This window comes from Oncorhynchus masou, chromosome 24 (assembly GCF_036934945.1).
Source record: "Oncorhynchus masou masou isolate Uvic2021 chromosome 24, UVic_Omas_1.1, whole genome shotgun sequence".
NCBI lineage: Eukaryota > Metazoa > Chordata > Actinopteri > Salmoniformes > Salmonidae > Oncorhynchus > Oncorhynchus masou.
Genome location: NC_088235.1, coordinates 45,439,368 through 45,464,700, shown reverse-complemented (window position 1 = coordinate 45,464,700; position 25,333 = coordinate 45,439,368). Strand labels below are relative to the sequence as shown.

The window sequence follows — 25,333 nt, the reverse complement described above, 5'->3', positions numbered from 1 at the left end:
TTTTCTTCATGGAAAATTACAATTTCTTTAGTTATGGTCTTATGCTCTGATTGTATTTAACCAATTGCCAATAAATTAAAAATGGCAAATTAGTTTAACACACTTTGTATGAATTACTGTTAACATGAATTAAAACAAAAAGAGAAATACAAATCAGATTGGTTTTAAATTAAAACGTCAGACTTTCATCCCACACTTACATTTTCTTTATGGTCCTCTTCACTATTCAACATTCGCTCTCAACAACACTCACAGGTTGCCCAGGGTGACTTATTTTACTCAATGTCTTAAAGCTTCGGTCAGGATATTATGTTGGAACATTTACGTAGGACTACCTCATTTCTTATACCCAAACTCCAATCCAGACAGGCCTATATGCCTAGGATAATTAATGTCCCACGCTGAGTCGCCAAACTCATTGGAGAGTCTTTCAATAGACATTGACCTATAAAGTTAGTGACAAATAATAGGGCAAGTATAGTACATTTGCATTTAATTTATTGCAGACTATACTGAAACGGAAAATTACAGTTTTTGTTTTCCATTAAAGGTGAAAATACATACAGACCGCTCCGTCACAATGAGGTTGGCATTAAGAAACATTAGTATAACAAAGTGATGCCTTTAATGCAGCAGTTATGGGGCAAAACATAAGAGTCTAATTACCCCATTATGTATTGACCCTGCATTAGGTCACCGTTTTCTACCTACAGATATTACTCCAGGTAGGAACGGCTGAGCTGACCATCTTGTGATGACCATTTACCAAGGGAATAATAGTTAATGTAATCAAACATTCAAGTCCTATGAGCACGAAAGTCAATGAATGATTTAAAAAGCACACAAAGCCATAGAGCTCTTCCACGATTCCCAATCAGAAGAAAAATGTTAACTGGCATATCATATACAGAACACATGCCTACAGTTAATTTCAAACTCATTTGCTTTTTGAAGAATATTACAAAAAAAATATAGAAAATCCACCAAAGGTCAGAATGTATGTCCTGGTCCCATCAAAATAAATACCATAATATATTCTCTCTCTGAATATCCCACTTCTATACCTTTTGTTCTAAACATCAGGGTCTGTACTGGCTGTACTGTGATGGGAGAGGGTTGATTCCAAATCGCTGTGGCGCTGCGCCTAAGGCAGTTCTGAAACCTTGTTGTGATGAAGGCATCCCTACACCCATTCCCAGGTTCATACCCATCCCCAGCTCACTCCCTGGCCGGGCAAGGTTTTGGTTGAGCATGTTGGTGTAGGGGGATGCTCCGTAGTTGAGGCCCATGCTGTAGGGCCTCTGGTGCTGGGTGCTGGGAAGCACCATGGGCTGGACATGCCTCCCTGGGGTGTTGAAGGAGAACTCTGGCGGTGGGCTGCTGAGTTTGGATGGGGTGGAGGTGAGCCGGTCCATGTCCTCAGAGGATTTGGGGGGAGGGGGGACAAAGCTAGACAGGCCCCCGTGGTCAGAGGGGCTGAGTGTGCCGGCTGGGAGCACTCCGGCCATGAGGGAAGGCCGGATCCAGTCATCCTTGAAAATCTGAACCGTCAGCGTGGACACGAGGGGGAAGAGGCGGTTGGTCACATGGGCCAGCACCATCTGCTCGTTGGCATCCCGCCGTATTCGGACATGGACAGAGCCAGCCTGCACACAAAGCCGGTGGAGGAGACAAGGAGTTAAAGAGTCAGTCTGCGTGTTTACTCCACATTCTCTCTCTCCCTTTCTCTCCCTCTAGCTCTACTAGGGCATACAATCTGGAGAGAACAGTGTGGCAACAACCCAGAACTGTGTGACAACAACTGAGCACAGCAGCAACACCACTGTATAAACGTATTCTACACAGGAATTTACAGCCAAGAAGCTGGTCTATTTATCGATATGACAGCAGTGATGCTGTAATTACGTAATGTTACCATTACATTATACTGCTATTATGCAGAGTGCAAATAAGTATTATTTCATTGAATGAGATTTAACGTAGCAGCTGACCAGACAGAATCTGTATTTAAGTCATTCTACGTGAAGCAACATTGTTAGAGTCACAGTCTGAATAATTCACATCTCAGGCGTTTCAATGAAACCAGAATGACGCAATTTCTGTCTTTATGCCATATTCCCTGTATTGGAGTACGACGTGACTACTGTCATCTTTTTGTGTGACTACTCTGTCTTCACAATGGGAATCAAAGAACATGGCCTTGCTTCTCCAAGAGGCAGAACAAACAGAGCATGACGCATTACGCTAGGAGTCTGCTGGGTATAATGAGAAGACAGCAGGGACAGAACGATGGTGACGTACCAGAGAGCCAAAGCCCACCGTCCAGAAGTGTTCGTTACGGACCTCCAGTACCCCATCCAGAGTGGAGACCTGATGGAAGACAAGTACAGTTATACACACATACATACTTACAGTCGAGAGGTCTGCTCCTGCCGGCTCCCGCTGGCTTTCTGTCTGACTCCCACCCGCTCCCGCAATAACTGGTCCCAAACCCAACCGCAGTCCCGCAATGTTATTTTAGGCGTATGTGACGCGGCTTACTTGCCAGCCATGGTCCCAGCAATTCTGCATCCTATAGGCAGTATCAAAATGTGCAAAAATACCTAAGATTCTTACGTCACATGGCCCATTGTATTAGGCTAACGGTAGGTATTACTGGGCTATATCAACCAACAGGCTAGATGGAGTTTGAAGAGAGCAGTGTGAACACTTGCACTTTCTCTTGAGCTACATTTTATAGCCTACCTTTAAGGAGCAGGACAATTTTCAGATGGGACATATGGGTGATCAGTACTTATTTCAAGGCAATGTAGTAAACTATCGTATAAATCAGATTTAGGAAGTACATTTCCTTGGAAATGATAACTGCCCCATCATTCTCCACACATGCATAGGCTATAGCCTTCTCTATTTAATTGAGACCACATGCCCACCTGATCTTGCACATATGGATGCTGAACCTGAAGCAGCAAAAACGATGAGTGCGGACACTTGCACTTTTTCTTGAGCTACGTTTTGCATATAGGATGTAGCCTACCTTTAGGAGCAGGACGATTTGCAGGCAGAGACAAATAAATGGGTAATTCATATTTATGTAAAAGGCGCAATGCTCACTCACGATGGTAGCTTATGCATGCATGCACTGCGCCTTTTACATTATATATTTTTTTGGATGGCACCTGGACTCACATTGGTTGACGGCCCTACACTTCTTTCCATTATCAATATTACTTTCCAGACACTGTAGTAAACTATAGCCTAATCATATTGAAATTAATTTCCTTTGGAAAGATCCCTGCAACGTGTAGAGCCCGATATTAAAATCGTCCGATATATATATTTTTTAATGCTATATCGGTTTAATTTCCCTGCAGTAAAACAACCGGAAGATATAGCGGCAGATGTTTTGTCACACAAAAAAAGAAACAGTAAACAGTAAACCCCCAAAAATATATCAGTCAGGCTTTAGCCACGTGATTCTCTGCCCATGCATAGGCAGCCTACTCTACTTCACTGAAACCACACATACTATTGGCGCACATGATCTCACACACCCAACTAGGAGAGGAAGGCTACTGAACTTGAAGCAGCAAAATTCTGAGGGTGTGTGAAAAACTCGACAAAGAGGTGCTTTTAATACAATAGGAAGGCAAATAAAGCAGAAAGACGTTTGTTTCCAAATAACCTGTGGGATCTGACCGCATCATGAAAAATGCAGACCGCGCCACAATCGCTGTAGGTGTCTAACAGAGTCTCTGCCATGAGGGGACCAGTATAACCTGACCGTGTGACCAGTCCCAGTCAACGCCCATGGTCTGAAAAAACTATAACTGGGTCTCGTTATAATATTGCTAGAGTGGCACAATAGGATCCCAAGGGGCACAATATATTTTAAAACATGTTAGGGAATCATTGCAAGCTGTTGCACACTGAAATACACTTCAATAATATATACATATAAAGCACAGAAACAAAAATTGGCTTCAATACACATGGTACACGCAACACATTTCAACTGCCTTATTTAGCGAGTGCAATGTGCTTGAAAAATAGGAGAGAGGTCAAAAGAGGACAACCCTCAGCAAACGCATCACTGATTGCCATTAGGAGCAAAGATGAGAGGTTCCCATTCGCTTCCAGCACGTTGCCCTCCACAACCATGGCGCCAAACAACTCGAGTTGTTGGACCATCAAAATCATTATTTAAATGTTTTCTGTGAACGGTTTGATCATGTATTCCACTTCATATGCCTCGTTACATTGTATTTCATGTCTAACTTTAGCTCCATTTGGACATTACATTACACTTTGTTGTGCCGATGACGTGGATGTCAATTAAGGCAGCCCCCCGTACCTCTCTGACTCAGAGCGGCTGGGTTAAAAGCGGAAGACACCTTTCAGTTGAATGCATTCAGTTGTACAACTGACTAGGTATCCCCTTTCCCTTTATTGTTAGGATTATCTCCTCTCCACAATTCACTAGGGTTGTCCTCATTGCTTTTGTCTAGATGGAGTACAACTATGACCGGAAGTCACTTTTTGTAGCAGGTTAGGAGAGCATTTTAGCTAACCCCTTTCCTAATTCACCTAACTTGCTACGTTAATTCTTCAGACCCGTTGCCTAAGTTCTACTAACCAGCTACAAAAAAGTAACTTCCGTAGCTGTATAACACCTAGTTAAAACCGTCCTTAATTGACCTCCCATCCTATTTCAATAGTTAATTAAACAAAAACATCACCCCCACTTGAGTGCTCTTACCTCTCTGAGCAGTTTGTCAAGCTGACCAATGACATGGGAGGGAGTGGTCTAAAGAGGACAGAACAGAACACAGCCAGGTGTGAGTCACCAGTGTCTCTGTTCAAAACACAGTGCTCCAGAAAATCCACAGAAAAACTATTTTAGTATTTCTTTCATTAGTCCACTGTTGATGCAGTCCCAAAATGTTTCCTGCATCATCATGATGATGTGGCCTTTGCTTCTTAAAAGTCCAATATCTTGAAAGCTTGACTGCTGCTACATGCTAACCACTAGGCTAATGTATTAATTTAACTAGGCAAGACAGTTGAGAACAAATTCTTATGTACAATGACGGCCTACCGGGTAACAGCCTTGTTCAGGGGCAGAACGACAGATTTTTACCTTGTCAGCTCTGGGATTCAATCCAGCAACCTTTCGGTAACTGGCCCAACGCTCTAACCACTAGGCTACCTGCCGCCCCAACAGTGCTTCTTCCTTTAAAAGTTTTGAGCTTATGCCAAGACCGTTTGTGGTAGATGGTGGTAAATTGTGTCATTCTGGCAACAATGGCTGACACTTAAATGACGTGCTACAACTTTTATAGGAAGAACCACTGTAAGCCAAACATAATCCGGACAGAACATAACTCAGTAATTCCAAGAGTTTACAGTGTTGAGTTACAGTAAAGTTGTGCGACCCACATCACATCCTACAGAGAATCAATGATCCAGTTCAATTTAGACTGTGGACATGTTTGAATAGCCTACCTGAAGGAGCACCTTCCCGCTGTACACACTCATAGGATACATGGTGCCAAAGATCATGAGGCCGATGGCCACCGCCGAAACTGTGTCCACAGCATTGTAATTACTAGAGAGAGAGAGAATCATCAGGTACTTCATAATAGATACTATTAGTACGTTATAAAGTTAGGAGCATATAGCTGTCAGGATAGAGCTGGGAGACATGGACAAAAATCCATATCACAATAAACTGACTGAATTATCATGATAACGATACGTTTATAACATTCCCGTACACCATAACGGTATTCACAATCATCCATATAACAATCACCAACTCAGTCTTGTGGTTAGTGTCCACCTTGAGATTGGAAGGCTGTGAGTTCGATCCCCGGCCAAGTCATACTGTATAAGACTGTAAAAATGGCATCTGATGAGTCACTGCTTGGCACTCAGCATTTTTTACATTTACTTTTTAGTTAACCTTTATTTAACTAGGCAAGTCAGTTAAGAACAAATAATTTTTTACAATGACGGCCTACCAGGGAACATGCATGTTCAGGGGCACAACGACAGATTTGTACCTTGTCAGCTCGGGATTCGATACCGCAACCTTTCGGTTACTGGCCCAACACTCTAAACACTAGGCTACCTGCCGCCCACAGTCCTTAATACCTGCTGCATTAAGTAGATAGATTGAGGGTAAGGCCGTGCGATAAACTAGCTTTTGGCTCCTGCCCTATGAGCGGCTAGTGCAAGGCTATTTCCATATAAGCAGACTTATTTCATTTCAAAGTTCACATTTCTCTAGTATAGGCAACTTATCATTATGAGCGATATCAGCAAATGCCCACGATAAGTGGTCGGTGTCGATAATTTTCGGTTTATCGTCCCATCTCTATGTCAGGAGTTATCCTGGAGGTTGATAAGTAACAAGAGGGATGTCAAACACACATCAGGTCGATAATGAGGGCTTTGTGGGAACACAATTCAGAGTACACATTATTCCTCAACAATATTGATTTCTAACTTCCCCGAATCCACTAATTCCATTACACCATGTTGGAGGGGAGGACTTACTTGATCTCAATAAGCATGTAGGTGATGCAGAGTGAGAGAGCTCCGGCCACGTTGATTAAGACAAAGGGATTCATACGAGGCAGAAGGACACTGCTGAGACCAGGGATAATCCCACACAGGCTGAAAACATACAAACACAAAAATAAAATTACTATACTGAGCCATTCAACCCTGCGGTGATGCTCCAAACGTGTCTAAACTTGTTAGAGTTACTGTGACAACACACATTACCAAAGTGACAACACACATTACCAAAGGGCAACAACAAAAAAAATCACACAAACAATCCAAGACGGACTCACAGAAAGCACCTGTAATATACACATCTTCTTAAAAGTTAAAATATTAATAATGCTGAGACTAAGTGATTGTAATAACAATCTACTAGCCACAAATATAAATGCAAAACATTTCAACGATTTTACTGAGTTACAGTTCATACAAGGAAATCAGTCAATTGAAACAAATTCATTAGGCCCTAATCTATGGATTTCACATGACTGGGCAGGGGTACAGCCATTAGTAGGCCTAGGAGGGCATAGCCCCCTTGGGGAGCCCACCCACTGGGTAGCCAGGCACAGCCAATGAGAATGAGATTTTCCCCACAAAAGGCTTTATTACAGCCAGTTTCATCAGATGTTCAAGTGGCTGGTGTGCTCACTGCGCTGCCAGACTCCAGAGGTGCAGTCAAGTTTCAATATGCTCAAATCATTGGTCACATACACATGGTTAGCAGATGTTATTGCGAGTGTAGCGAAATGCTTGTACTAAACCATTGCTAAACCATTGTTTGTAACATTACAATGCCGTCACCATCGACGATGGCTGTCATACATTGTTGCTACTCCGAGTCGGTATTCATGTCATATGAAAGAATTCCCCTCGACCACGACCACAAATTTTGGAAAACAAATGTTCTTCATCGACTTTTGGTTATAAGGAAATAACAAAACATGCTGAAAAGCTGCTGTGTTGTTCAATGTGTGTTCAGAAAGTATTCACATCTCTTGACTTTTTCCACATTTTGTTGTGTTACAAAGTGGGATTAAAATGAATGCCATTTTTCATCAACAATCTACACAAAATACTATATTGTAAAAGTGGAAGAAACATTTTTTTTTACTGATGTTAGAATTTATGAAATATGAAACACTAATACAATATACATACACAAAAGTATGTGGACACACCGTCAAATTAGTGGATTTGGTTATTTCAACCAAACCCGTTTCTGACAGGTGTATAAAATCGTGCACACCGCCATGCAGTCTCCATAGACAAACATTGACAGTAAAATGGCCTAACTGAAGAGCTCAGTGACTTTCAACGTGGTACCGTCATAGGATGCCAACTTCACAACAACTCAGTTCGGCAAATTTCTGCCCTACAAGAGCTACCCGGTCAACTGTAAGTGCTGTTATTGTGAATTGGAAACAGCTAGGAGCAACAATGGATCAGCTGCGAAGTGGTAGGCCACACAAGCTCACAGAACGGGACTGCCGAGCGCATAAAAAACGTCTGTCGTCGGTTGCAACACTCACTACCAAGTTCCAAACTTCCTCTGGAAGCAACATTGGCAAAATAACTGTTCGTCGGGAACTTCATGAAAGATGTTTCCATGGCCGAGCAGCCACACACAAGTCTAAGATCACCATGCACAATGCCAAGCGTCGGCTGGAGTGGTGTAAAGCTCGCCGCCATTGGACTCTGGAGCAGTGGAAACGAGTTCTCTGGAGTGATGAATCACGCTTCACCATCTGGCAATCCAATGAACAAATCTGGGTTGGCGGATGCCAGGAGAACGCTACCTGCCCCAATGCATAGTGCCAACTGTAAAGTTTGGTGGACGAGGAATAATGGTCTGGCGCTGTTTTTTATGGTTCGGGCTAGGCCCCTTAGTTCAAGTGAAGGGAAATCTTAGTTTCAGCAGGACAATGCCCCTGTGCACAAAGCAAGGTCCATACAGAAATGGTTTGTTGAGATCGGTGTGGAAGAACTTGACTGGCCTGCACAGAGCCCTGACCTGAACCCCATCGAACACCTTTGGGATGAATTGAAACGCAGACTGCGAGCCAGGCCTAATCGCCCAACATCAGTGTCCGACCTCACTAATGCTCGTGGCTGAATGGAAGCAAGTCCCCGCACCAATGTTCCAACATCTAGTGGAAAGCCTTCCCTGAAGAGTTGAGGCTGTTATAGCAGCAAAGGGGGACCAACTCCATATTAATGCCCATGATTTTGGAATGAGATGTTCGTTGAGCAGGTGTCCACATACTTTGACCATGTAGTGTATATTCTTGGGCACCAACACTTCAATGTATTATTTTACAGATAGATGGATGTATACGTGTTCTCTCTACGTGGTGTGTTTTTAGATCAGATTATATTTTTGGGATGTGCTTCGTCCTGTTCATAAATTACCAATGTCTGATCTAATTCAAAATGCCGTTGAGATACAATTCATGTACAATTAAGCATTCATGTGTGTCGCTTTTCAGCATGTGACTAAAAGAAATACATTGCTCTCATTTCACAAAAAGATAAACGAGATACCTATAGTGAGTGGAACCCCCTCAGGATCTTAGTTGTGTGGTGATGAGGCAGTGTGCATGCTTTACAGATCAGTTATTTGTGTTTAATCAGAGATGTTAATGCAGTGCATTAGGAGGTGTAACCCATCAGAGTAAACATGATGATATGATATGATGGGATGTGCCATCAACACTGGGGATCGCAGTGTCTGAAACCACACATCATACTCATCAGCATCAGTAGGGGGAGTAGAGGGCAATGAGTTCACTCACATTTAGCCAGTGTGAAATCATGACATTCAGCCCTGTTTTTTTTATCTGCAGTGATGTATTCAGATCTTGGCATAATATTATTTGAAATAGGTCATGATTAGATAAATACTGAGAAGATGAATTCTATATAGTGTTTTTAAACTGCATCCCTGTCCAATGTCAACCTCTTATTAAACATGCATGGATACTAGTCCACTGATGTCCAACAAGGACACAATAAAAAAAAAGAGGCATTATCTTTAAAAAAGAAAAGAAAACCCATTACCCTAAAGAAGCTCGACCTCCAGTCACTTAATTTGAAGCAAACATTGGGGCAGCGGGGTGGGGGGAAGCAGGATTTACAATCCCAATAATCTCCTAAATCTCCCCGCTGCATTGATATAATTTGAGTACTAGGGACAGGGTCGTGTGATTCCACGACCGTCTGTCTGCACAGTCTGTGCGTCCGGCGCTGCCTAGAGAGAGAGAGAGAGAGAGAGAGAACACTGTGTGGATAGAGGGAGCTTTGTTCCAGAGTGACAGTTTGCATAATCCCACCCACTGGAGACAGAAATTGTGGGATTACGGTGAGACATACAAACACTTGATATGATGTCGGTCGGCTATAAATACAGGCTAAATGCTGTTGCCCAAATAATAGTACACAGTGGACTAGCTCCGAGGGTTATATAATGTCTACCCACCAAACATCAGGGAGGGTGGTGAGGCCCAGATGACACGATTAAAGCAGATAATGAAACAATGAGTCAAAGTAGTCCGGGACATCCTGTCCACTGTGCCTTCTATTCAGAACAATCAGAACTTTACTCTGTCATACAGCGCCTTCAGAAAGTATCCACACTCCTTGACTTTTCCCACATTTTGTTGTGTAACACAGCCTGAATTTAAAAGTGGTTAAATTTAGATTTTGTGTCACTGGCATACACAACGTACCCCATAATGTCAAAGTGGAATTATGTTTTTATACATTTTTACAAATGAAAAAAAAAATGTTTTATTAATAATAGTATCAATACGTAATCATCTCCTTTGTTATGTCAAGTCTAAATAAGTTCAGGAGTAAAAATGTGCTTTAAATCACATAAGTTTCATGGACTCACTGTGTGCAATAAGTGTTTAACAGGATTTTTTAATGACTACTTCATCTCTGTTCAATTATTTTTAAGGTCCCTCAGTCAAGGAGTGAACTTCAAAAACGGACTCAAGAACAAAGACCAGAGACATTTTCCAATGCCTCGCAAAGAAGGGCACCTATTGGTAGATGGGTAAAAATAAAAAAGCAGACATTGAATATCCCTTTGAGAATGGTGAAGTTAATTACACTTTGGATGGTGTACAGTGCATTCGGAAAGTATTCAGACCCCTTGACCTTTCCACATTTTGTTACATTACAGCCTTATTCTAAAACTGATTAAATAGTCCCCCCCCTCTCATTAATTTACACACAATACCCCATAATGACAAAGCAAAAACATGTTTTTAGAAATGTTAGCAAATTTATTTGAAAAAACAAAAAAAACAGAAATAGTTTATTTACATAAGTATTCAGACCCTTTGCTATGAGACTCAAAATTGAGCTCAGGTGCATCCTGTTTCCAGTGATCATCCTTGAGATGTCTCTACAACTTGATTGGATTCTACCTGTGGTAAATTGAATTGATTGGACATGATTTGGAAAAGCACACACCTGTCCATATAAGGTCCCACAGTTGAGAGTGCATGTCAAAGAAAACAAAATAAGCCATGAGGTGAAATAATTGTCCGTAGAGCTCAGAGACAGGATTTTGTCAAGGCAAAGATCTGGGGAAAGGTACCAAAATATGTGTGCAGCATTGAAGGTGCCCAAGAACACAGAACCCTCCATCATTCTTAAATGGAAGATGTTTGGAACAGGGCGGGAGAAGGGCCTTGGTCAGGGAGATGACCAAGAACCCAATGGTCACTCTGACAGAGCTCCAGAGTTCCTCTGTGGAGATGTGACCTTCCAGAAGGACAACCATCTCTGCAGCACTCCACCAATCAGGCCTTTATAGTACAGTGGCCAGACAAAAAACACTCCTCAGTAAAAGGCACATTACAGCCGTCTTGGAGTTTGCCAAATGGCACCTAAAGGACTCAGACCATGAGAAATAAGATTATCTGGTCTGATGAAACCAAGATTAAACTCTTTGGTCTGAACGCCAAGCGTCACGTCTGGAAGTCACCTGGCACCATACCAACGGGGAAGCATGGTGGAGGGAGCATCATGGTGTGGGCATGTTTATCAGTGGCAGGGACTGGTGGACTAGTCAGGATTGAGAGAAAGATGAACGGAGCAAAGTACAGAGATCCTTGATGAAAACCTGCTCCAGAGCACTCAGGACCTCAGACTGAGGCGAAGGTTCACCTTCCAACAGAATAACAACCCTAAGCACACAGACAAGACAATGCAGGAGTGGCTTCGGGACAAGTCTTGGAATGTCCTTAGGTGGCTTGACCAGAGCCTTGACTTGAACCTGATCGAACATCTCTGGAGAGACCTGAAAATAACTTTTCAGCGACACTCCCGATCCAACCTGACAGAGCTTGAGAGGTTCTGCAGAGAAGAATGGGAGAAACTCCTCAAATCCTTCCTCAGTTGTTGGAGAGGAAGGAAAACCTCAGAGATTTCACCATGAAGCCAATGGTGACTTTAAAACAGTTACAGAGTTCAATAGCTGTGAGAGGAGAAAACTGAGGATGGATCAACAACATTGTAGTTACTCCACAATTCTAACCTAAATGACAGTGTGCAAAGAAAGAAGCCTGTACAGAATAAAAATATTCAATGCATCCTGTTTGCAATAGTACGCCAAAGTAAAACTGCAAAACATTTGGCAAATAAATTAACTTTCATGTCCTGAATACAAAGTGTTATGTTTAGGGAAAATCTAACAACATATCACTTAGTACCACTCTTCATATTTTAAAGCTTGGTGGTGGCTGCATCATGCTTTGGGTATACTTGTCATCTGCAAGAACTAGGGATTTTTGGGGGGATAAAAAGAAACGGAATAGAGCTATAAGCACAGGCGAAATCCTAGAGGAAACCCTGGTTTCCGTCTGCTTTCCAACAGACAGCGGGATACAAATTCACCTTTCAGCAGGACAATAACCTGAAACACAAGGCCAAATATACACTGGTGTTTCTTTCCAAGACGACATTGAATGTTCATAAGTGGCCTAATTACAGTTGACTTCAAATCGTCTTGAAAATCTATGGCAAGACCTGAAAATGGCTGTCTAGATGCTAACAACAACCACCTTGACAGAGCTTTAATGTGCAAATAATGTACAATACAGGTGTGCAAAGCTCTTGCAGACTTACCCAGAAAGACTCACAGCTGTAATGGCTGCCAAAGGTGATTCTAACATGTATTGATTCAGGGGTGTGGATAGTTATGTAAATTATATTTCTGTAACTTAATTTTCAATAAATGTGTTAAAATGTATATTAGGTGCTTTTGCCCCAGGTAACCTGGAGAGGGTGGGAATGTACGTGCCTTTTACTATTCAGGATGGAATGCAACAGAAAGCCACTTCAATAATATTTGGGGTTTTAAAATAGATGAGAATCAATCTTATTTGGGTCTAGTTTTGTTTCATAGAGTGCTACTGGTATATTATTTCAGATCAGGGTGTTATAGCTATGAGGGAACGCCTGCATAATGGAAAGCAAAATATAGCTGGACCTGCAATGAGTTAGAGGCTTGTTTAACATGACCCTCAGCAGCTCATTCACATAACCCATTAGGAGGTAAGGGAGGGTTCTTTTTCAATGAGTCCTCCAACTCCAAACATGACTCAGCCTTTTGTCATATTCTACTTCCTGAGTGGCATAATCCAGACCGGGGCACCAGCAGAGAAAGTAGAGGTGCAAAGTGATCTCAACACTCTGGACTGAAACAAAACCCACCAACATCCATTATTCAGACAAAACAAGTGAGGCGATTCATCATCCTGGAAGCTACTATATGAGGGAAGAGGGGTGGAGTTTCACTGTCAAGCCTCTCCCCAGCCCTGCACAGGGTCTCCAGGGGTGAGGGCCAGGAAGTGGCTGACCTGAGAGTATCCATCAGGTCTTAACCCCAGAGCAAGGGCACACAGCACTATACGGAGGAGGTGAAAGGGAAGATAAGAGTTTCACATCTGACCTCTACAGGCAGGTTTCGCCAGAGGGGGTCATTGTCATCCATTGGAAATGACATGAGACCGGCCCTTGCTGTCCAGATACCTTACAATAATTCCAAGAAGCTCAATCGATTAAGCCAATCTGTTTCCCTGAAAAAGCCACTCCCTAACATCTTGCTGAAAAAATATACTACTACACCCCATGTCATATTTGACATACATTTTGAAATGTTTTAGTCATTTAGCAGATGCACTTATCCAGAGCGACTTACAGAGTACATTCATCTTAAGACGGACACCCGCATATCACATTCATAGTAAGCACATTTTTCCTCAATAAAGTAGCTATCAGCAAAGTCAGCGCTAGTAAAGGGGGGGAGACAAGTGCGAGTGTTAGTTCATGAAAGGGGGTGCAAGACGGATGCTGTGGGATTATTTTTTTTAACTATTTGAAGAAGTAGGGTTTCAGATGTTTTCAGAAGATGGGCAGGAACCCTGCTCTCCTGGCTTCAGGGGGAAGCTGGTCCCACCATTGGGATGCCAGGACAGAGAAGAGCTTGGACTGGGCTGTGGGTCTGCCCTCTCGTAGGGTTGGGAGAGCCAAGAGACCAAAGGTGGCGGAATTGAGTGCTTGGGTTGGGGTGTAGGGTTTGAGTATAGCCTGAAGGTAGGAAGGGGTAGTCCCTCTTACTGTTCCATAGGAAAGTTGTAGTGGATGCGAGCTTGTAGTGGATGCGAGCTTCGACTGGAAGGCAGTGGAGTGTGTGGAGAAGTGGGGTGACATGAGAGAGCTTAAACATCAGGCGGGCTGCAGCGTTCTGGATAAGTTGCAGGGGTTTGGTGGCACAAGCGGAGAGCCCAGCCAACAGCGAGATGCAGTAGTCCAGACAGGAGATAACAAGTGCCTGGATTCGGACCTGCACCGCTTACTGTGTGAGGTAGGATCGTAATCTACGGATGTTGTAGAGCATGAACCTGCAGGAGTGAGTCACTGCTTTGATGTTTGCAGAGAACAACAGTGTTGTCCAAGGTTCTTTGTACTATGGGAGGGGGACACCGTGGAGTTGTCAAATGTGATGGAGAGGTCTTGAAGCGGCAGGCATTCTACGGGAGGAAGTGCAACTCCGTGTTGTTGTGCTCGAGGTGGTGGGCCGACATCCAAGCGGAGATATATGCCAGGCACGCAGAGATGCGTGTCGCCACCTGGGTGTCAGAACGGGGAAGGAGAAAAGTAGTTGAGTGTCATCCAAATAGCAATGATAGCAGAGACCATGCGAGGATGACAGAGCCGAGTGACTTGGTGTATAGAGAGGGACTAGAACTGAGCCTTGGGGGACACCAGTAGTGAGAGTACGTGGTGCAGACACAGATCGTTTCCACATCACCTGGTAGGAATGGCCTGCCAGGTACGATGCAATCCAAGAGTGTGCAGAGCCTGAGATGCCCAGCCCTGAGAGAGTGAAGAGGAGGATCTGACGGTTTACAGTGTCGAAGGCAGTGGATAGATGTAGGAGGATGAGTACAGAGGAGAGAGAGTCAGCTTTGGCAGTGCGGAGAGCCTCCGTAACACAGAGAAGAGCAGTCTCGGTTGAGAGACATGTCTTGAAGCCTGACTGGTTAGGGTCAAGAAGATCATTCTGAGAAAGATAGCAAGAGAGTTGGTCAGAGACAGTACGCTCAAGTGGTTTGGAAAGAAAATAAAGGTCTGTAGTTTTTGACGTCAGGTGTCAAGTGTTTGTTTAGGAGGGGATCGATTCGGGCCATTTTGTAGTCAGGGGATGCAGCCAGTGGTCAGGGATGAGTTGAGGGAAGTGGGAAGGTCTCCAGAGATAGCATGGAGAAGGGAGGAGGGGATAGGGTTGAGCGGACAGGTTGTCGGGTGACCGGACCTCACTAGTCGCAGGACTTAATCTGGAGAAAATGGGGAGAAAAGGGTCAAGGCGTAGGGTAGTTCTGTGTGTCTATTTACCCTTTAGCCTCAGTTTGATTGGGATAGACTGCTAATCACATTACATACATACACTGTGGTGCATACATTTCCTGAGGGATGCTTGGGAGGGAAACTGTCCACTTCTGGACTACAGGGCGAAAACAAGGAGGATCAATACAGCAGGATGTCTCATTGAAAGAGGATCTTACCTTCGACTCAGGTCTGCGACATGCTCCTGGAGCCAACTGGTGCTGGCAGCTGTTGGGAGGATGGTGGGGAGGGGGAGAGAGAGTGAGGGATGGAGGAAAAAAGAGAGAGAAGACAGAAGACAGGGGTCAGAATTACACACATCAACACAGTGAGAGAGCATCACTCTAGCAGCCCTTATCTGCAGTCTGTTCCCATATATCTTCCTCCACAGTGGCCATTGTTGTGGCAGTAACAGGAGCCCGAGTGCCATTTGATCAGCAAGCAGAGTGTGTCCTCAGCTGTCCACCCCACAGGATGGGTTACAATCACAGACGACTGACCAGGGGAGGGCACATATATGATTTTAGAGTATCCCACTGCCATCTGTGACGTTTAAACACAAATGGCAACAGAGCAAACCTCTCAGCCCATATTGGCTAGTTTACTGTGGTTTAGGCAGATAAGTGAGAGAGGCATTGAGAGAGACTACAAAAAAGCCAACCCCAAATCCAATTTTCACTCCCCCACATAAGCCTGATCACACCAGGAGTTTTGGGGTGTTTGTGTATGTGTGTTTGCTCTCCTTGAACAGGTCTCTCCCTGACTCTGAGATGACAGGACACAGAACATCCAAATTTGCAAAACAAAGCTAAATGTTTGGTCCAGATTCTGTACGACAATATTCTCTGAATGAGACTCTGGTGTGGCGAAGGGGACAGGACATATTCTTATGCTCTAATTAATTTGTACTGATAAATCATGTACATAGGCAAAAACACAAAACACAAAATGTTAATAAATTGACAGTTGCAAATGTGTAATCCAAAGCTATTGCTTTTTTCCCTCCTCTCTGCTGATGAGTATTTTTCTCCGCTCATACAGGAGTAATAAAAGGCCTAGTACACCAAGTATTTTTTTTAATAATATTTTTTTCCAACTGCAGCATCCTCAGCACCCTTAGTTCCCGTGTCTATGACATTCGGTAGGCCTAAGACATGGTAAAAAAAACTAGACCTAATGGTTACTTATTGGACTTTATGATTTAACTTTAAATATAGCCTCTTATATTCAAATCCAGATGCATCTTATTCGAAAGACATAGCCTGTGATAGGCACAAATGTTCTGTCAAACCTTGAAAATACTTTAAAAAAAACTAATTTAGGTCATTTCGTAATTTGTTCACACAACTTAACTAATGTCTTTTATAACTCGCAGGCTTGTATTTAAGATTTGTACAGTACGATAGGAAAAAGGCATATCCAAATAGGCCTGTTAGTTTTAAGCGAATGCATAAGCGATTGTTCATTTGTTTTCATGTGTTAGGGTATAAAGAATGTTATAAATAATAATTTGCTTTATCGGTTTATAGATTTAGGATTTTTACAGTTCGATAGGCAAAAGGCCTTAAGGATAATGGGCCTATTAGGTTTTATGCTGAAGCCAAAGTTCATTCAAGTGTTATAAAGGATGTTACAGGATAAATAATACCTTTTTATCTGATTGTTGTTGACACCTTGACTTTTCCCACATTGTTACATTACAGCCTTATTCTAAAACTGATTAAATTGTGCCCCCCCCCCATTAATGGGCAAAAAAGGCAAAAAAAAAGGTTTTTTTTTTTTTTACTGAAATATCACATTTACATAAGAATTCAGACCCTTTACTCAGTACTTTGTTGAAGCACCTTTGGCAGCGATTACAGCCTAGAGTCTTCTTGGGTATGACACAATCGTACAAGCTTGGCACACCTGTATTTGGGGAGTTTCCCCCAATCTTCGCTGCAGATCCTCTCAAGCGTTGTCAGGATGGATGGGGAGAGTCGCTGCACAGCTATTTTCAGGTCTCTCCAGAGATGTTAGATCGGGTTCAAGTCCGGGCTCTGGCTGGGTCACTCAAGGACATTCAGAGACGTGTCCCGAAGCCACTCCCGCGGTGTCTTGGCGGTGTGCTTAGGGTCATTGTCCTGTTGGAAGATGAACCTTTGCCCCAGTCTGAGGTCCTGAGCGCTCTGAAGTAGGTTTTTATCAAGGATCTGTCTGTACTTTGCTCCGTTCCGCTTTCCCTTGATCCGGTCTCCAAGTCCCTGCTGCTGAAAAGCATCCTCACCGCATGATGCTTCCACCACCATGCTTCACCGTAGGGATGGTGGCAGGTTTCCTCCAGACGTGACGCTTGGCATTCAGGCCAAAGAGTTCAATCTTGGTTACATCAGACCAGATAATCTTGTTTCTCATGGTCTGAGAGTCACCTCCCTGGCCAAGGCCCTTCTCGCCCATTGCTCAGTTTTGCCGGGCAGCCAGCTCTAGAAAAGGTCTTGACAGTTCAAAACTAAAAATGATGGAGGTCACTGTGTTCACTGACTACATCTCAGCGTTCAACACCATAGTGTCCACAAAGCTCATCACTAAGCCAATGACCCTGGGAGTAAACACTTCCCTCTGCAACTGGATCCTGGACTTCCTGACGGGCTACCCCCAGGTGGTAAGGGTAGACAACACATCTGCCAAGCTGATCCTCAACACTTGGGTCCATCCTGTACTCCCTGTTCACCCACGATTGCGTGGCCAAACACGACTCCAACACAATCATTAAGTTTGCTGACGACAACAGTGGTAGGCCTGATCACCGACAACGACGAGACAGCTTATAGGGAGGAGGTCAGAGACCTGGCAGTGTGGAGCCAGGACAAAAATCTCTCCCTCAATGTGAGCAAGACAAAGGAGCTGGTCGTGGACTACAGGAAAAGGAGGGCCGAACACGCCCCCATTAACATCGAAGTGGAGCGGGTCGAGAGTTTCAAGTTCCTTGGTGTCCACATCACCAACAAACTATCATGGTGCAAACACACCAAGACAGTTGTGAAGAGGGCACGACAACACATTTTCTCCCTCAGGAGACTGAAACGATTTGTCATAGGTCCCCAGATACTCAAAAAGTTCAACAGCTGCACCATTGAGAGCATCCTGACCCGTTGCATCACCGCCTGGTATGGAAACTGCTCGGCACCTGGCCGTAAGGCGCTACAGAGGGTAGTACGTATGGCCCAGTACATCACTGGGACCAAGCTAGGCAGTGTCAGAGGAAGGCCCCCCAAAAATTGTCAGAGACTCCAGTCACCCAAGTCATAGACTGTTCTCTCTGCTACCGCACGGCAAGCGGTACCGGAGCGCCAAGTCTAGGAACAAAAGGCTCCTTAACAACTTCTATTCCCAAGCCATAAGACTACTGAACAATTAATCAAATGGCCACCCGCACTATTTACATGGACTCCCCCCCATCCTGTTTTCACACTGATAGTCATATTACACACAGTCACTTTACAAATTACCTCGACTAACCTGTACATTGAGTTGGTACCGGTACCCCATGTACATAGCCTTATCATTGTTATAGAATTTTCTTGTGTTACTTTTTGATTTGATTCCCATTTTTATTTTTATTTTTACATTCGTTTATTTAATAAATATTTTCTTAACTCTTTCTTGAACTGCATTGTTGGTTAAGGGCTTGTAAGTAAGCATTTCATGGTAAGGTCTATACCTTCGGCGCATGTGACAAATAACATTTGATTTGTTTCTTGGTGACCTTCAATGCTGCAGGCAATCCCCAGATCTGTGCCTCGACACAACCCTGTCTCGGATCTCTACTGACAATTCATTTGACCTCAAGGCTTGGTGCCCCTTTCCAAATAATGTCCAATCAATTGAATTTACCACAGGTGGATTTGCACCAAGTTATAGAAACATCTCAATGATGATCAATGTAAACAGGATGCACCTGAGCTCAATTTCAAGTCTCATAGCAAAGGGTCTGAATGCTGAAAACTGTTTTTGCTTTGTCATTATAGAGTATTATAGAGTACTGTGTGTAGATTGAGGAACATCTTTTTAAAATCCATTTTAGAATAAGGCTGTGACGTAACAAATGTAGATTAAGTCAAGGGGCCGGAATACTTTCCGAATGCACTGTAAATGCAACATTTGTAAGCTATTGAAAATTATATTAAAAAGCGTTGTTGCGGGAGCTTATGCCGATTGCCCATTGAGCAATTCAAGGACATTAATAAACACTGACAATATTAGAAAAATTTGTTTATATTGTTTAATTTGTGAAATAAACATTTACTGCAATTTTTATTGACAGTAGCCTATTTTGAAGGCCTATATTATTGGCTGTTTGGTTTGCAAGGAAGGATTTTCCAAGGGCACAATATATTTGCCTACACTTCAACTAAAGCAGAAACGTACCAGGTTTGTTTAAACTTCCTATTTGATAAGTCTATCTTGCAATTGTTTATCTCTCATTATTACTAAAAACCTTTCTGAGATGGTTGATCATGAAAGAGTAAGCTATGCCTAGGCCAACAAGTCACATTAAAATCGATTGGAGATTGGGGAGCTCAAGGGAAATTAAGATTTTAAACAATAAACCAGAGTGTCTGCTGCAAAAGGCCCATGATAATTCGACATTGGAGAGGGTGGAATGAAACATGTTAGGCCCTATCTGGAGGTTTTGCTCTGCTTTGGTGCTCTCTGCTCTTTCTACACTCTATTGAACAAAAATAGAAATGCAACAATTTCAACAGTTTTACTGAGTTACAGTTCACATAAGGAAATCAGTCAACTGAAATAAATTAATTTGGCCCTAATCCATGGATTTCACATGACTGGGCAGGTGCGCAGCCATGGGTGGGCCTAGGAGGGCATAGGCCAATCAGAATGAGTTTTTCCCCACAATAGGGCTTTATTACAGACAAAAATACTCAGTTTCATCAGGAGTTGCAGTCAAATTCAAATATGCTAAACCATTGTTTGTGACATCACAATGTCGTCACCATCAGTGATTGCTGTCAAACATTGTTCATACTCCGAGTTGCTTTTAATGTCATAAGGACTTTCCCTCGACCACGGCCATAAATTGGGGGGGGGGGGGGGGGGGGGAGACCTTTTCCAATGACCCCCAAAAGTATGTGGACACCACTTGAAATTAGTGGACTCAGATTTTTCCCGCGTAGTGTAACAATCATCTGTCCTTGGTTGCAACACTCACTACCGAGTTCCAAACTGCCTCTTGAAGCAATGTCAGCACAATAACTGTTCGTCAGGAGCTTCATGAAATGGTTTCTATGGCCGAACAGATGCATACAAGCCTATCCCCATGCGCCAAGCGTGTGGAGTGATGAATCACGCTTCACCATTTGGTAATCCGATGGACAAATCTGGGTTGGTGGATGCCAGGAGAACACTACCTGCACTAATGCATAGTGCCAACTGTGAAGTTTGGTGGAGGAAGAATAATGGTCTGGGGCTGTTTTTTATGGTTCAGGCCCCTTAGTTCCAGTGAAGGGAAATCGTAACGCTACAGCATACAATGACATTCTAGACCATTCTGTGCTTCTATCTTTGAAGGACCTTTGCTGTTTCAGCATGACAATGCGAGGTCCACACAGAAATGGTTTGTCAAAATCAGTGTGGAAGAACTTGACTGGCCTGCAAAGAGCCCTAACCTCAACCCCATCGAACACCTTTGGGATGAATTGGAACATTAATCGCCCAACATCAGTGCTCGACCTCACTAATGTTCTTGTGGCTGATTGGAAGCAAGTCCCCGCAGCAATGTTCCAACATCTAGTGGAAAGACTTCCCAGAAGAGTGAAGGATATTATAGCAGAAAAAGGAGGACCAACACAATATTAATGCTCATGATTTTGGAATGAGATGTTTGATGAGCAGGTGTCCATATACTTTGGTTATGTAGAGTAGAAATGTGTTATTGATTTGACAGTTAAAAAGTTCTATAGATGATGCAATCGTAAAATACCCCAACCCTAGTATCATGTACCGCTTCTTAGGGATATGAGAATGAGGTGCTTGTGATGGAGAAAGGAATAGTCCTAGAAAGTCTGCTTGCTAACCAAAAGATAACCAATCCTCTGTCAAGTTTACTGTCCATAGCCCCATTTCCGTTACAGCATTATAAAGGTGTTTAAGTCTATACATGTTCATTTGAATAATGACTAATCATTATGGATAAAAACAATGATTTATAATCATAATGCAAATCATCTTAGTGTACAAAAACAGTCAGAGTAACACATGAAACCCACCCCCCATTCTGGGGACTTGTGTTGAGTAAAGCCACAGGAAGGGCAATTTTGCTGGACCTACTCCATGAATGAACCATTTTAGCAGAGTGACTTATTTATGATATGGCAGCCTGTCTGGCTGCCTCAGGGCTCTGCCGTCTGGAACATGCTTATATAATACCATTTTGAACTCACTGTGTGTGCACGCGCGCGGTGTGCCTTTAGCCTGACTAATGCACTCCTGGCAATGAGATGTTAAATGAAGTTAGCCTGTTCATTTAGCCTTGTTAATTTGAGTGTGGGGTAAAGTGAATGACCCAGACAAAATGTATCCAATGTACAGCTTCACCACAACTCATCAATCAAACAGCCCAATCTAAACGTGCATACTAACATTAAAACCTTCAGTCATTGTGCACTACATCACTGTTACTCAATACAACCTGCTAAGGGCCAAAACACAGGAAGAAGTCCTTCCAAACCAAGGAGAGGATTGGTGGAGAGAGGTACAACCAGAGCCATTCAGAGCTCTTCTCTGTGGCACGTGACAGGCTGACAGAGAATACAAGCCGTCCATGATATAAGTCTTGTCTCGAGTCCTAATAATGTTCCTCGAGCAGATTAAGTCATTCCAATGAAAGGCAAAGGAGGAAGGCAAGACAGTCGTAGTGCTCCTAATCGAGCATACTGCTCAATTAAAGCCCTTAATTACATAAGAGCAAAGCTATATAGTCTCTAAGAGGCCATGGATCAAATGGACCACATCTGGACCAATCAAAAACATTGGGCAAATCGGAGCTGACACTAATACAACACGAACCATAGGCGAAGGGGACAAAGACAACATTTTGCTTGTGTCGTAAACATTGGGCTCAAAACAAACAAACAAAGACAGGAAGGTCAGATTCTGTGCTGACTGAGTGATCTCCAGGTATTGTGTTTTCCTCCCGTCTCCCTCCATTCATTCATTCTGGCTCACTTCTATGGCCATTCTCATCTCTTTCTCTCGCCTTACTGCATCCCTCCCATCTCTCCTAGCAAACTTTTTCTCTGACTACTTGGTTCAATCTTGGGCTAGAGTAGAGACAGTGCAAATGACGTGCCCAGGGCTGTGTGTACACGGTGTATAAAATTAAAAGTCTCATTGGATTTCAGGCAGACAGATTTAGAGGGTCAACTAGTCTGGGGTCTGGATTGTCCAAGAGTCCATAACTGTGTCAATGAGGATTTACAAACAAACAGTGAGCCATGACAGCTTGGGCCCTGCTTAGTGGAGTACTGCAGCCACAGGCATCATGCAGCGCCAGGCCCTCTGCTGGCAGCTCAGGGAATAACAGCCAAACTGCAGCAGGCAGCGCCACATACAGCAGAACCAGGGAAAGTGAGGAGGCACCATGGTACTAGGACTGGCATGTACTACAGCTATAATTGATTATCAATGACCATGTGGAATCCATTACTAACAAAAACAGCCAAAAACCTGATAGTATCCCAGAATGAACCACAATAATGATGTATTATAATTGGCATAAATTATTATTGACACTAATATTGTCAACCTCTTTTTACACACAGTAAGTTAGTATAGCAGTTTATTATAACCTCAGACATACTAGGCAGTGAGAGGTGAGGAGAGTCAGAGTTGACCTACCTTCTGAGACATAGACAAAGGGCTTGTTCTTCACAGAGAGCAGAGTTAACAGGTTGAAGAACAGCGCTACAAAGGTCCCCACCAACAGACGACCCCTACACACACAGAAGACCATTATCAGTACAACATAGATGCATACTTGTAACACATGTCAAACACAGCACATACTCTCCATGGCTTGTAGAGTAGTCTCCGTTGACTTCAATATTATTGCTAAAATTACATTTGGAATACACGACACTTTCACAATGAAGTGAAATAAGTGAATCATAATGGAAAACAAACACATGTAAACGTTTCCAAAACACAACCATCCACATAAACATCAAAATAGAGGCAGATTTTAATGCTGGAGGAATTCAGTTGGTGCTGCAGTGTAAATGGATGTTCTCCACTAGATTAAGTGTTCTGTTACCTAGAACATGTGGCGTCTTGCCTGGCTGGCACCTGCTGCCCAGCAGTGATAATAATCTGTTGTTTTAGTGAACATCTCCAATGTTCCACTGCTTTGAAAAGGTAATCTCGTCAACGAAGACGGGTTTAAATCAGGCATGTTTTCATCAAACTACTAATCTTTGTTTCATAATGGCGATCCAGGATGGTGCAGCTGCAGCGAGGGACAGCAACCTGATTAGCTGAAAATCCCACTGCGTTCAGTTTAGAGGGATGAGAGGAATGGTAGGCTAATTCTATCTGGACCCAGACCCAGCTGTGATGTTTGTTTGGGCTGATGTTCTCCCTGGAGTGTGTGTGTGGAACAGGGGTGCGTGGGCGTGCGTGTTTGGACCGGGGCCTACTTACGTGTGCACCTCCGGCTGCTCCACGAATCTCTCCAGACTGGCAAAATAACAGAAGGGAAGAAAAACTGTCACACAGAAACATGGGGCAATATGGGACAAGTAAATAAACAAACAAAAAATGTAAAAAATAAAAAATAAAAATAAGGTACCACGTGACCTGAACGGGAAAAACTGTTGCCTGTGTTGAGATGTTAAAGCAGAGTGATACAATGGCCAGGACACGCTGGGAGCTAAATGGCTGATTAAGTCTGATAGTGACACGAGTACCACTCACCGTGACAACAGCCATCAGAAACACCCCTCAAGGCTATACAGAAGTGTTCTTGCATATTTCAACAGGATAAATTCCGACATGTAAACATGACAACAACATCAACCTGACCCTTTTAAGGTGGACGATCAAAACCTGTGTCCAGTATTCATGGAGGAATGGAGGGAAGAAGGCATGCAGCCAGTCTATATTTACCATACATTTACCACAAATACACAGTATGTATTCTCTCATACTGCCCTCCCCTCCCCCTCCGTTTCTCTCTGAATAGCGGGAGCCTTGTTACACACATGCTTGTGCGACAGTGTAACATCATCATCTCTCCCCTCCCCTTCCAGAAATGTGACCTTTAGATAAACCATGTCTTCTATAAATGTGTGCTTCAGGCTAAGGTGTGGACATATGCAGGAGCAAACATGACCACTGCTCTGAAATATGTCCTACACTCATCAACACAAACATCCATCTTCTCCTCATATAACCCCACTCAGTCTTTCGCTCTCTCTCGCTCTTACTCTCTATGCTATTGGAATTAAGGGCCACACAAACACACACACGCACATGGTTGATGTACTAGTTGGCAGCACTCACTCCCCTCCTCACCCCTTCCCTGCCTGAGCCGTGACCGCTGGATAAACCCTGGCTCTGGGCGCTTGGGCCTAGGTGTGGGCACAGGCAGGAGACATTCCCACAGCTGAAATATTCAGAAGCCCCAGTCCCCCACCCCACTCCATCCCCTGTCACAAACAGGGGTAAACCCTGGTTCCACCCACCTCTCCTTCAGGATGAACAGAGCTCCCAGCTGCACCAGCACCGTGGAGGAAAACACAGCTAGGACCTCCAGCCGCTCAAACCTGGAGGAACACACAGTAACACTTTATTTGGATTGTCC

The 25,333-nt window shown here is 43.4% G+C and overlaps 1 protein-coding gene across 2 annotated transcripts in view; it reads right to left on the bottom strand.

The window, feature by feature from the left end:
• Window positions 1–481: 481 nt before the first annotated feature.
• The window catches only part of LOC135512251 (zinc transporter 6-like), an 82,664-nt gene continuing 57,812 nt past the window's right edge, over window positions 482–25,333 (bottom strand). For both annotated transcript variants that reach the window (XM_064934073.1, XM_064934074.1), the window contains 9 exons: window positions 25,215–25,295; window positions 24,172–24,207; window positions 23,371–23,465; window positions 15,654–15,702; window positions 6,562–6,681; window positions 5,506–5,608; window positions 4,760–4,807; window positions 2,302–2,370; window positions 482–1,646 (listed from right to left, as the gene is read on the bottom strand). In XM_064934073.1, the coding sequence (XP_064790145.1) occupies window positions 1,080–1,646; window positions 2,302–2,370; window positions 4,760–4,807; window positions 5,506–5,608; window positions 6,562–6,681; window positions 15,654–15,702; window positions 23,371–23,465; window positions 24,172–24,207; window positions 25,215–25,295 (1,168 nt within the window). In that variant the 3' untranslated portion in view covers window positions 482–1,079. The remainder of the gene's footprint in view (window positions 1,647–2,301; window positions 2,371–4,759; window positions 4,808–5,505; window positions 5,609–6,561; window positions 6,682–15,653; window positions 15,703–23,370; window positions 23,466–24,171; window positions 24,208–25,214; window positions 25,296–25,333) is intronic.